General features: G+C 38.2%; 1 protein-coding gene across 2 annotated transcripts in view; it reads right to left on the bottom strand.

Annotated features, from left to right (window-relative positions):
* The window catches only part of Adk (adenosine kinase), a 408,688-nt gene that overhangs the window by 201,635 nt on the left and 193,811 nt on the right, over window positions 1–13,242 (bottom strand). For both annotated transcript variants that reach the window (XM_059273845.1, XM_059273846.1), the window contains exons 5-6: window positions 12,245–12,417; window positions 7,023–7,131 (exon numbers count right to left, since the gene is read on the bottom strand). In XM_059273845.1, coding sequence (XP_059129828.1) covers window positions 7,023–7,131; window positions 12,245–12,417 — 282 coding nt within the window. The remainder of the gene's footprint in view (window positions 1–7,022; window positions 7,132–12,244; window positions 12,418–13,242) is intronic.

Raw genomic sequence — 13,242 nt, 5'->3', positions numbered from 1 at the left:
TAAAGGAATTTTACAGGATCTAGAGTATTTTGGCAGTGTTTCAGAGATCAAAACATCAATACAAACCAAAGGCTATTTTTTTTTTCTTTAATTTAATTTAATTTTATTTTACAATACAATTCAGTTCTACATATCAGCCACGGATTCCCTTGTTCTCCCCCCTCCCACCCCCTCCCTTTTCCCCCAGCTTACCCCCCATTCCCACCTCCTCCAGGGCAAAGCCTCCCCCGAGGACTGAGATCAACCTGGTAGACTCAGTCCAGGCAGGTCCAGTCCCCTCCTCCCAGGCCGAGCCAAGCAACCCTGTATAAGCCCCAGGTTTCAAACAGCCAACTCATGCAATGGGCACAGGACCCGGTCCCACTGCCTGGATGCCTCCCAAACAGATCAAGCCAATCGACTATCTCACCCATTCAGAGGGCCTGATCCAGTTGGGGGCCCCTCAGCCATTGGTTCATAGTTCATGTGTTTCCATTCGTTTGGCTATTTGTCCCTGTGCTTTATCCAACCTTGGCCTCAACAATTCTTGCTCATATAAACCCTCCTCTTTCTCACTAATTGGACTCCCAGAGCTCCACCCGGGGCCTGGCCATGGATCTCTACATCCAGTTCCCTCAGTCATTGGATGGGCCAAAGGCTATTTTTTGTCACAAATTTTGAGGTCTGTTTCCATCAGAGGATTTTGCCTAATATATGTATTAATGGTGTTTTTATAATTTTCTGACACTCTTACATGTAAAGGATAAAGGAAAGATAATTGGGGAAAAGGACAAGGAAAGAATCAATAGAAAACTAATTTGTAGTTGAAGATGAACACCATGTTCCAGGAAAAGTCAGTACAGAATGAGCAAAGAGATAAAACATGATTCAGTTATTACAGGTCAAATCCAAAGAAAAAATTATTTAGGTAATCTTGCAGGACAAGAAAAATCGGATCTCTATTTCCAATACAGAAAAACAGAATGGATTTACACTCACATCTGAAGCAATTATGACAATGGGAAAAATGAATTTAGCAGCAGTGATCAACCATTAGACAGTAATGAAAGAAGATAAAGTAAGGCAACCCATAACTATTTACATTTACTCTGTGAGGAGAGGCTGTCTGTGCAATGCATGAAGGGAAAGGATGCAGTGTCCATTCATGGGAGAATCACTTGGAGATGAATAGAACACATGTGTCTGGAATTCTGTCAGAATTTCCCTTTGAGTCTTTAGGGCAAATTTCTAAAGAGGGAGAACCCAACAACAATGACAATAACCACCATGCTAAAAGAATAACAAAACAATGAAGTAGTAGAATTAGTAGACAAGGTATAAAACAGCTGTAATGATTGCAAGTTCAAAGCTGGTCTCAGTTATGTAGGGATTCAGTGTCTCAAACAAAATGGAAAAAGGTTCAGAGATGAAAACTATGTTAAAGAGAATCAAAGCACCACCACTACCACCACCACCACCACCACCACCACCACCACCACCACCACCACCACCAAAACAAAACAACAACAAAAAAAAAAACAAGGAACAACCAAATATCCCCAACTTCTATCTTAGTTAGGATTTCTATTGCTGTGAAGAGATACCATAACCTTGGCAACTCTTGTAAAGTAAAACATTTAATTGGGTGGCTTACAGTTTCAGAGGTTTACTCCATTATCATCATGGCTAGACATGGAGATGAGCAGGAAGACATGGTGCTGGAGAAGAAGCTAAGAGTTCTACATCTTGATCCAGAGGCAACAGGAAGTAAACTATGTCACTGGGTGTGGTTACAGCATAAGAGACTTCAAAGACCACCCAACAGTGACACACTTCCTCTAACAAGGCCATACCTACTCCAACAAAGCCACATCTCCTAATAGTGCCATTCCCTATGAGCTTATGAGGGTCAGTTACATTCAAACTATCACAAACCCCAAGCTCAACCAACCAAACCAGATTGGAGAAAAAACAGTAGGCACTTTGAGGCACCAGAGAAGTTACAGTTCACAAACCAGGGTATCAGAGGCTTCATAGAGAAATCTGGAATTATGAAGAGAGCCCTTGTGGATGATCCTCAGGTGTTCTGGGAACTGAACCTATATCCTTATGTATGTAAAGCAATGTGCTCTAACAATCACCTATACCTCTAGCCCTATAAGCTTTCTTTCTTTCTTTTTTAAAAATTATTTATGTATTTGAGTGCTTTGTCTGTGTGTAGTCTATACAACAACAGAAGAGAGTATCTGAACTTTTGGGACTATAGTAATAGATGGTTGTGAGCCATGTGGCTGCTGGGAATTGAACTCAGGACCTCTGGAAGAGCAGCTGGTACTTGTAACTGCCTACCCATCTCTAGAGCCCCACAAGTTTTCTTAATGATGTATTCACTGGTACTTTAAAATGGAATGTTTTCTATTGTGGCATCTTGTCTCATGATCATAAGATGGTAAGAAACTTCCCCTGTCTTGTTTCTATCATAGGTACCATCTGGTCATCACAATACAAAAAGCTGTCTTCAGATGTTACCAAATGTCCTTAAGGGACAAAACTGCCACTGGTCAAGAACCAATGTCATAAATAAGTACTATTCTGGACTGACCTAAAAAAATCCTAAGAGTAAAATTCCAAAGCACAGTACTTGTTACAAATAACTTTAGCCCAGAATAAACCTTGAGAAGGGAGGGGGGGTGTTTCCACTATAGATAGATAACAATTATTAGGCAAATATGAAACTGACAAATAAAACTACTATTAAGGAGGGATAAAGTAAGCACTCAAAGTACCCTAGAAATGAGATATGTGTTAAAGTTAACTGAGAATGTCATGAAAATTATTTGACTATATTTTTTATCAATGGTTCTCAACCATCCTAATGCTGTGACCCTTCAATACAGTTCCTCATGTTGTGGTGACCCACAACCATAAAATTATTTTTGTTGCTACTTCATAACTGCAATTTTGCTACTATCATGAATTAAAATGTAAATATCTGATATGCAGGTCGAGAACCCATGCTTTGTATGTTCTAAAAGTTAAGCAAAGACAGGCAATAAGTACAAATCTCAACTCAGTTTTCAGATGTGAAAATACCACTGAGAATTAAAATACACCAAACAAATGAATGAGAGTTTAGATACCACAGAAGAAAACACTATTGAACTAGGAGGTACCATACAACAAAGTAGTTAAAATAAAAGCCAAAGAGAAAAAAGAATTTAAAGAAAGAAGGAATGGCAGTGAACTATGAAACACTGTCCAATGTTTGAAGGTAGGTTAAAAAAAAGTCTGAAGAACCAATGGCTGAAAAAACCACAGACATGATACAAAATCTAATGCTGGAGCTCAAGAACGTTAAGCAAACTTCAAGCCAAGACACATGAAGGATAAACTAGGATGCCATCATAAAACCACTCAAAACCAGGAATAAATGAAAACTATCAGGAGTAAGGGGAGGTGGGAGATGCTGAATGAGGAGCAACCAAGCAAAGATAACAGATGTCTCATCAAGAATAAGTCAAGGAAGAAGAGAGTGCGCAGCGGCTTTCATGAAATCAAAGAAAAATAAATTTGGCAAGTCAAAACTATGGGTGGTAAAAATACTATCCACAGCTAAACATAAAACAAAGATGTTTTCAAACCTGAAAGTTAAAAGCATTTATGACCAAGACGTCCAAATAACAAATAACGAGAATTGTCAAAGAATGCCCTCTGAGTCTGAAGGAAAATGATGCCAGATGGACCCGACTCTAAGAAAAGAGAATGAAGAACAATGGAACGGCAATTACATGACTAAATGCATGCTTTATTACTCATTATTTGTTTTTTTTTTGTTTTGTTTTTTTTTCTTTTTTTTCTTTTCTTTTTTTTTTTTTTTTAAAGATTTATTTATTTATTATGTATACAGTGTTCTGTCTGCAGGTATCCCTGCAGGCCAGAAGAGGGCACCAGATCTCATTATAGATGGTTGTGAACCACTATGTGGTTGCTGGGAATTGAACTCAGGACCTTTGGAAGAGCAAGCAGTTCTCTTAACCTCTGAGCCATCTCTCCAGCCCTTGTTTTTTTTTTTTTCAAGACAGGGTTTCTCTGTGTAGCTTTGGTGCCTGTCCTGGAACTCACTCTGTAGACCAGCCTGGCCTCGAACTCACAGAGATCCGCCTGCTTCTACCTCCCAGGTACTGATATTAAAGGCGTGCGCCACCACTGCCTAAGAAATGCCCTTTAGAAGAGTGTCAAAAGTGAAAGAGAAGAAAGGCATACCATGATACTATTAATCAAATCAAAGAGGTGGAGCTAAGAGCTGTCTTAGGAGATAAGAATGTCTGCTGTTCCCAGTACCACGTCAGTGGTTCCCGGACTTGTGTAACTAACTCTGCCTGACCCTAAGGCCTTTCCTGGACTCCATGGAACCCAAAAACATACAGCACATGCTCAAACAGGTACTCATCTATGCATGTACATAAAAAATAAATAATTCTTTTAAAAAATAGTGAACTGGCTAGATTAACAATAGACAATAGATTCCAGGGCAAAGTATATTACTAAAGATAAACAATGCACAATAATAAATGGATCAGAAACTCAACTCTACATTTTAAGTATCTATTGAATGTCCCTTAAGAAGTACAGCATTCTGGGTATATGAAAAGAGTCTTCAAACTGGGCATGGTGCACACACTTATAATCTCCACTATGGAGGCAGGAGATCAGGAGTGCAAGGTCAGCCTCAGCTGTACAGAAAGTTAGAGGGCTATGTAAAAACAAAAACGGTAGCTGGGTATTGGGGCTCCCAGCTGTAATTCCAGTACTTGGGAGACTGAACTAAGATTACCTTGAGTTCAAGGCTAATCCAGGCTATACAGTGAATTTCGGGCCACCTTGTGTCACAAAGTAAGACAATATGAAAAGCAAGTGAGTAAGGTGGGAGCGAGGGGAAGAGAGAGAGAGAATACAAATAAATATCCTCTTTAGAGAAATAAATCGATATATGAACAGATAGGTTTGCCTGGCAATACAAAGGTCTTGCAAACATACAGAGTAACACTAAGAGTGAATAGCTACAATCAGATTGAGCAGCAATCCACTTTGATAGTTCTTTTGGTTAAATATAACATACAGAGCTTAAAAGTAATCAAAATTGTATTACTCTGACCAGAATCAATGCCTGTATTACTTATATTAAACTATACTTTTGTATAACTAGTACCTTAACTTTTATTCACCAAGTTTATCTAGACGTGTTATGTATGCTATATAATCATTAAAAGAATGACTTGTTAGGCCAGACAGATGGCTCAGCAGGAAAAGGTGCTTGCCACCAAATCTGACAACCTGAGTTGGATGCCAGGAACAAACAGTGGAAGGGGAGAACGGATTCCAGCAAGTTGTCTTCTAAGCCCCAAGCAGGCTCTGTGGCAGTCATGTGCACATGCACACACAAACACATTCCACCCCTCAATACAAACAAATATATAATTGGAGAGGCTCAGAATATCATTTTAAAAACAAAAGTAATGAGTTGTTTACATGTTGGGTCTTCAATCCTTCTGCAACAGTCCCACCATTCGCTAAAGGTTAACTAGATCCAGTCCACTGTATAATCATTATGCTGCTCGTACACTCATCAAATCATTATGCTTCCAAGGAGGTGCATATTCTACTTGATACTACTTGATACATTGAATTCTATTATGAGACTCTGAAATACAGAGAACTGTAATTTACAGGTTAAAATATTTTACAATAGAACACACTTCCAGTTTAATAGTCAAATAATACACATATATTATGCTAAATTTTAGGTGGCATACTATTTGAAAACCATAATTTTATACACCAAAAGACTGGAAATAGCAGTTAAATGATACACTGGCATGATGCATACTTATAGTCCAAGCACTTGGGAGGCCAAGTTAGAAAGATCCTAAGAGTTTGCAGACAGCCTGGGCTACCTAGTGAGATCCTGTAGCAAACAAATAAAAATAACCACACTACAAAAACACACTGTTGAAACCTTAAAGGAAAATTAAGTCATTTTAAGAAATGGAATAAAATGAAATAATTAAGGTAGACAATCTTGAACTCTAGAAATGGCTTTTCACATGTTTGCTGAAGACCTAGTATGACTTTCCATTATGTAACCCCAATGTAAGCATTTATGTGACAGTTATAAAGGGATAGGAACCGCTATACAGAGAAATCAATAACAATATTGTAAAGCCTACAGCAGCGCACATAAACATGCTGTAGGAGACTTCAACACTAGACTGAAGTAAATAATTATATTTTCAATAAGCATACATCTACAGGGTAATCGATTTCATACATGCCCTACCAGCTGTTTCACACAACTCAGACAGTAGAATGGCAGCAGCTGTTTGATCAACACTGTGTATGACATGAGATCTTGCTACTTAGTAACAGGTTTGAGAGGCCATGTTACAGTCATGGAACAGCAAGGTAATCGTGGGGTGGTTAACTCAAGAGAATCTTTAGTGTACGTCTACCTTAGAAGTTAATTCTTAACCAATTATTTTTATGTCAGAGAACTTAAATTATATGCTGCCCTATTTCCAAATTTAAGAGATTTGTCACAATCAGTGTTTCTGAAATATTAAATTAAAAGGTGTCATGCTAATTACTATGGAATAAATAGCAATTATGATACTTTTTAGGCAAATAAGCTCAAACTGTTAGTAGTGCTTATATCAAATACTTATATTACTACTGTTTTCTACAATGTTTATATCATTAATGGTAAGTTGCTAAAAAATATGTTTGTAAAACTATTTCAAAAGATCTCATGAAACTGATTTAATAGAATTCTGTGCGACTGAGAAGTTATTTATACTATCTCTAAAGCAGTAGACTTGAAGGTGGTTAACACACAGCACATAGCCATAAAGATTATTTCTATTGTGGGATAGTGAATTGAGCACATGCTTGCCAGAGGTACATCATCTTGTTACGTTTTGAGCAGGTCCAGCGGACAGCTATCGTCTATCATGTGACTATGGCCCCAAATGTGAAGTAGCACTTACGGCTATGTAGTACACTCTGGCCTTCTCCACCAGCATCCAGTTCTTCTCCAGATCAAGATGCTTTTCCTTTTTGTAACAATTGGCAGCAGCAAGGTTAGCAACAAGGGACCTAAAAACCCAAGAAGTAGGAAATATGTTTTACTTATAAAGATTAAAAAACTAGCCAGTCATTTTATATAGAAATGAACAAACTCTTCAAAAGCTGGTATTGTAGATGGTGAAGACAGGGAGGTGTGTGATGCCTTTAGGACAAGAGACAAGGTAACCAGCCTAAGCACTACCTAAAATTCTAAGGCTGGTATATGAGTTTCTTTTTAACTCCAAAATAAGGTTTATTTTTTTTATATTATATATTAATACAAGTTTTATATATTAATACAGTTCAAAATGCAGTTAAGAAATAGGCTACTAGGTCATTCTGAAATAGGAAATCTATATAAACCAAAATTTCATTTTTATGGTAGAAAAATATCTTTATAAAAATATGACCAACAGACTATAATTGACTATTTAATTTAATGCTTTAAGAGTCCAATATGGGATTAATTTCATAAAATGTACATATAAACGTAGATCATATTTACTGTGAGGAATAAATTTGCAACTATTACATTTTAAGGACTGGAATCAATTAGAACCAAGTCCTGTAGCTAAAAACTCCTGGACAGGGTTATTTTATAGGCGGAAAATTTAAACAGCATACTAAATTTAAAATCTGGTTTTAAGTGCCACTGAAATTACTTAGTTTTAACCCAACAATTAAATTTAACGAAATAAAAAATTATTTACATTTCACATAATTATAAATCTTTCTTCATTCAGACCTAAGATTTATAAAGTTAGTTGGCATTTTTTTTAATCTATTAAAAAAGTTAAAACGGCAACAATTATGGCTTTTAGAAAAATGACCTCATCATTTGGGACTTTGGAGATACTTAGTTCCTCTATCTACAAGAAAAGTTTCTCTTCCAAAACAATTTTCCATTCATCCATGTTAATTTATTCCTGAATGACACATCTGTTTATATTAAAACAAAAGTAGGAAAATATGAGGAATCTCAAGAATACACTCAAATACAAACCACAAACATAAAGCATCAGTACCATTCCTTTTGTCTGGTGCCAGGGACTGAACCCACTGCTCACATATAAAACAACCTAATCATGACGTAGGGATTTTTCATTAAAACACTTTCATGTTATCTTTTATTTTAATCACAAAACTATATTGAGTTTTAAGTTTTACTTACCAGAAGCTGCCTAAAAGAAAAATCTACCCATTCTGCCACACTCCAGCATTTGTATTATGAATTAGAGTCCCCTGCTCCCTCTGACCATTTCAGAGTTCTCACATCTTTTTTCTTAAATTCCAGACTAGGTCTCATGTATCCCAGGCTGAATTTGAATGCACGATGTAGCAGAGGATGGGGTTGAACAACTTCTTCTTCTTCTTTTTTTTTTTCCCCGGTTTTTCGAGACAGGGTTTCTCTGTGTAGTTTTGGTGCCTGTCCTGGAACTCACTCTGTAGCCCAGGCTGGCCTTGAACTCACAGAGATCTGCCTGGCTCTGCCTCCGGGGTACTGGGATTAAAGGCATGTGCCACCACTGCCCGGCAGCACTGAACTTCTTATCCTTCTGTCTACCTCCTGGGTGCTAGGATTACAGACATGGGCTGCCACATCCTGTTTATGCAGTGCTGGGCATGGAACCCAAGGATATGTGCACACCAGTACAATGCTCTACCAACTGTGCTCCATTCCCAGCCCCACTCCCATGAATAATGTGGGTCACCAAGGCCATAACAGTGGTGGACAAATTGAGTTTCTGACATCTGTAGGACCTAATAATCGTTCTTTAAAGTAGCAACTTAGTATATAAAGACAACTTAGCAATTTTATTCTAGTCTTTGTGATGTCAGAAGAAAAATTTGATCCATTTGTCATTAATGGGAAAACCACACTTGAAGAATAAAATTTCTTATAGGAAAACTGTAAGAGGCAAAGCTCCAACAAGTACATTTGGATAGTGGATAGCTGAATATATAGAGACCTTAGTTTGAATAATGAATAATTTAATTGAGATCTGAAAACTATCAAGTTCTCCTATTCACAAACAAACAAAAAAAACACATTAAAAGAAAGGTCTGAAAATTACTTTTGTTCCCTAATTATTCTTGAAAGTTCTGTGTTAGATATTTTATGACTATTGCCCACACTGATTGTCAGCACCCTGAATTGTGTCAGGTCCTAATATGATTCTGCTGGAGACAAGCCGAAAACCAAAATAAAGAAGGTCAGAAAGGGGATTGTCTTACCATTCTTTCTATTTGCTATGATTAACACCACAAACAAGAACAACTCGGGGAAAAAAGGGTTTATATCGATTACACTTCCGGGTCACCATCCATCACTGAGAGAAGGCAAGACAGGAGCTCAAGAGGTTTGGAACCTGGAGGCAGGAGCTGATACAGAGACCATGGAGGAACACTGCTTACAAGCTTGCTTCTCATGGATTGCTTTGCTAGCTTTCTACATAACTCAGGACCACCTGCCTGGGGGTGGTACTGCCCACAGTGGGCTGGGTTCCCACACATCAATCATTAATCAAGAAAATGCCCCATGGACAGGCCTATAGGTTCATTTGGCGGAAGCATTTTCTCAGTTTAAGTTTCCTTTTGACCAAATGACTCTAGCTTACGTTAACTTGGTAAAAAACTTTACCAGCAAAGGGATGGACCAGGATTGAAAAACAGCACAAAGAATGGAGGACAAATTACGTATTTCTGAGTATAGAGAACAAAGTCAGGCATGGTACACCTATAATCTTGACACTGTGGGAGGCAGAAGAAAAGGACAGATTTAAGTTTGATACTGGTTAAGTCTATTAAGCAAATTCCAGGCCAGCCAGGGCTGTGTCTACAGACCCTGTCTCAAAAATCAGACAAACCAAACCATGTACAAAGAATGCAAAATGTGTAGTGGGTCAAAATTTAAAGGAGGTAAATTCTGAGGATTTTATAAAACCCTAACAAAGACAGTGATTTTGATTTTCCCATGCAAAGGAGAAAGAAGGCCCTACTAATGTGGTGCTAATAATATTAGAAATGTATGTGAATACCTGCACAGCTATAAAACAATAAGTAAATAAAACCAATGCATGGGAGGCCCTGAGAGATATATCAGACATTCATATGAAGAAGAATTTTCTAAGTAAAGTTGGCAGACAGGAGGGCTGGGACTAACAACACCAACCACCAGCTCTATGAACTTTTCTACTTAGTGGCCCAGGCTGGGGGACTTTCCCGCTAGGGACTAGGCTCATATGCTTGTGGGGTGTGTTTGGATCTTTCTGCTACATATCCAAGATTTTGAAAAGGGTTTGAAAGCAGCTCACTGCAAGATGTAAAATGAAGAGCTACTCATTTTAGTCCTTTCCCTGTCTAACTGGAAAAGCGACAGCAGGGAGCCCTCATCCCGTGGCACGCACCATCTGTGCCTCTCTGATTTGTCTTAATATAGCATATTTGACTGTGGAAAATGTCATGTTTAGTCACTCTACAGCCCTGTGACCTGCTCTGGTTGCTTGACCCCTGTTTCTTTTCCTGAGTGTCTTTTGTTTTCTGTTGATTTCAAGAACAGTAGTGCCAATGACCGTCTGTTGTAGAGCGACCCCAGGGGCTCACATTGCTGTGGTGTGGTGCCACTTGGCTATCTGAACAATAAAGACTTCTGAAATGTAATAAAAATGTGTGTGTGTGTGTGTCTTCCTCCACCACCACTCCCATCTCCACACTCCACATGCAGGATCCAATTGTGTAGCTCATCCTGGATAGCAAACTCGTGATTTTCCTGTTTTGGCCTCTTAAATGCTGCAATTGTACAGGCATGAACTATGACTTGGCTTATGACTTGGCTTGGTTGCTGACTGAATGGTGCACTGTCAAGACTGCTGGTGTTTAACATCGGTTAAACATTAAGCTATGTGGCACACATGCTTCTATAAGCAGATTTTGATACTCTGTTATCAGGTTATGCTGACAGGATAATTCTTTCTTTTCTAACGCAAGTTCAGCAAATTACAAGATGTAAATCCCGTCCACCCCCCCCCAAAAAAAACCCATTTTCTTTCCCTAAGTCTAATTATACAAGGTAGAGACTATATTAGACAGTCTCAAGCTTTCACTGCAATATCCCTTATGAATTTAAAAGAAGGTCTAACAAAAACAAACTTAAGAACACAAAAGGCAGGCCTGTGAGGTGGCCCAGTAGCTAAAGGAGCTTGTCTGACGATGCACACCTGGTGACCAAGCTCAATCCTGGGAAGCCATATAAAGGCAGTAGGAGAGAAACAGCTTCACCAAGCTATCCTCTGGTTCCTACCTGTGTGCCATGGTACGCACACACACCATATGAACACATCACCACAACACATAAATAAATACAAGAAATTTTATTCAACAATAAAAAACAAAAGGGAAGATGGGCCTGAAGGCTCACTCCTGGTGGAAAGACTGCTAAGAGTTTGAGGACAGCCTGGCCTACAGCGTAAGATGCTGTCTCAAATAAAGTAAAGCTAAAAATAAATAAAATAATTACATGGTTGACAATGACTAAGATTTAAAAAAAAAAGTCCAACAAGTGCTGCTATGGATGCAGGGAAAGCAGAATAATTATTCAATGTTGGGTGTACAACGTGGTGCAGCTGCTGTGGGAATTCTTCAAAGATTAAATTCCTAAACAATGTGCCAGGCTGGGCGGTGGTGGTGCACACCTTTAATTCCAGCACTTGGGAGGCAGAGGCAGGTGGATCTCTGAGGTCAAGGCCAGCCTGGTCTACATAGTAAGTTCCACAATGGCCAGGGCTACACAGAGAAACCCTGTCTCGAAAAACTATTAAAAAACAAAACAAAACAAACAAAAAACATGTGTAAGATTTCACCTGCATCTATAACAACAAAACAGAATACAAGAAGTTTTGAGGCAGAAATTGTGTGTTGGGGAAATAGGGGAGTAGATTTTATCAAACCATATTGTACACATGTATGACATTCTCAAATAATAAAAAAATTAAACACAATAAGGTAAAAAATAACACAAAGAAGAAGAGTTTACTGAATATTAGAAATGATTATCAATGTGAAGTTTATTTCAAACTGTAATTCAGGTTTTGTCAATGTTTACATGGCTCTGAGGAGAGGGTGTTCCTGGTTGATAATGACTTACCTGTTGCCACCAGTGATGCATGCAGCGCAGGTTCCAGTTGGCTGCTCATTCTGCTCGTAGTAATGAGCATCCACATGTGCTTCAGCAGCTTTACTCTTCAGGATCTCCCCAAATTTATCTATCCCAATGCATCCAAAGAATGTTGCTGCTTTGTGTGGCTCCTGAATCATCCACTGAAAAGCAAGAACATAAATGACTGAATGGGTCAGAAACAGTACATATAATGCAGGACTCTTCTATGGATGCTGGCCTGCAAGGCATGCTCTGTGATGACGATGAACGGAACTTCAACACTGCACTACCGCTTAGGATAAGAACCGTGACAAAACAGTCATACGCATCTTACTCTACTTCATGAGGAATAGATGTAGAGAGTTTAGTGGGTAGACACAGAAAACAGTACATTAGAATTCAGAAGCTCAAGTTATACAGACTTTAAATCAAATGCTGGCAATAAAATAAAAATAAAAATAAAAATGCTGGAAAATAAAGTTAAGTGCCAATAAAATGAGCTAGCATAGCATTTTCATGGAAAAAATACATAATTCACTTTGAAGACTGTTTTGATAAAATGTTTGCCCCTGATTAATTGTGGTATTAATAACATATCACTTGATCTTTCAACCTTTTTTTCCCTTAAATTTTTTTTGTTGTTACACAGGTCTCACATTGTAGCTCAGGCTGGCCTAGAACTTACTGTAGAACATAGGCTAACCTAAAACTCATAGCAATGCTCCTGTCTCAGCCTCTTTAATTCTGGGATTGTAGATATGAGCTACCCTCTTGGCATCACTTAATCTGTCTACAGTTTATTTCTCTCACCTGTAAAATGGGAAAATGATAAAAACATGCTTTATAAGGTAGCTTTAAATAACATAGGTTAATACATATGTAAAACTGAGCATAGTACCCATGATACAATAAGCAATACCTATCAGCTGTTATAGTCAATATTTTATACTTCTTGAAATAATTCATCCATAAATTATGCTAAAGCA

This window comes from Peromyscus eremicus, chromosome 9, assembly GCF_949786415.1.
Source record: "Peromyscus eremicus chromosome 9, PerEre_H2_v1, whole genome shotgun sequence".
Classification (NCBI taxonomy): domain Eukaryota; kingdom Metazoa; phylum Chordata; class Mammalia; order Rodentia; family Cricetidae; genus Peromyscus; species Peromyscus eremicus.
The sequence above is the reverse complement of the archived record's forward strand: the minus strand, read 5'-3'. Positions and strand labels throughout refer to the sequence as shown.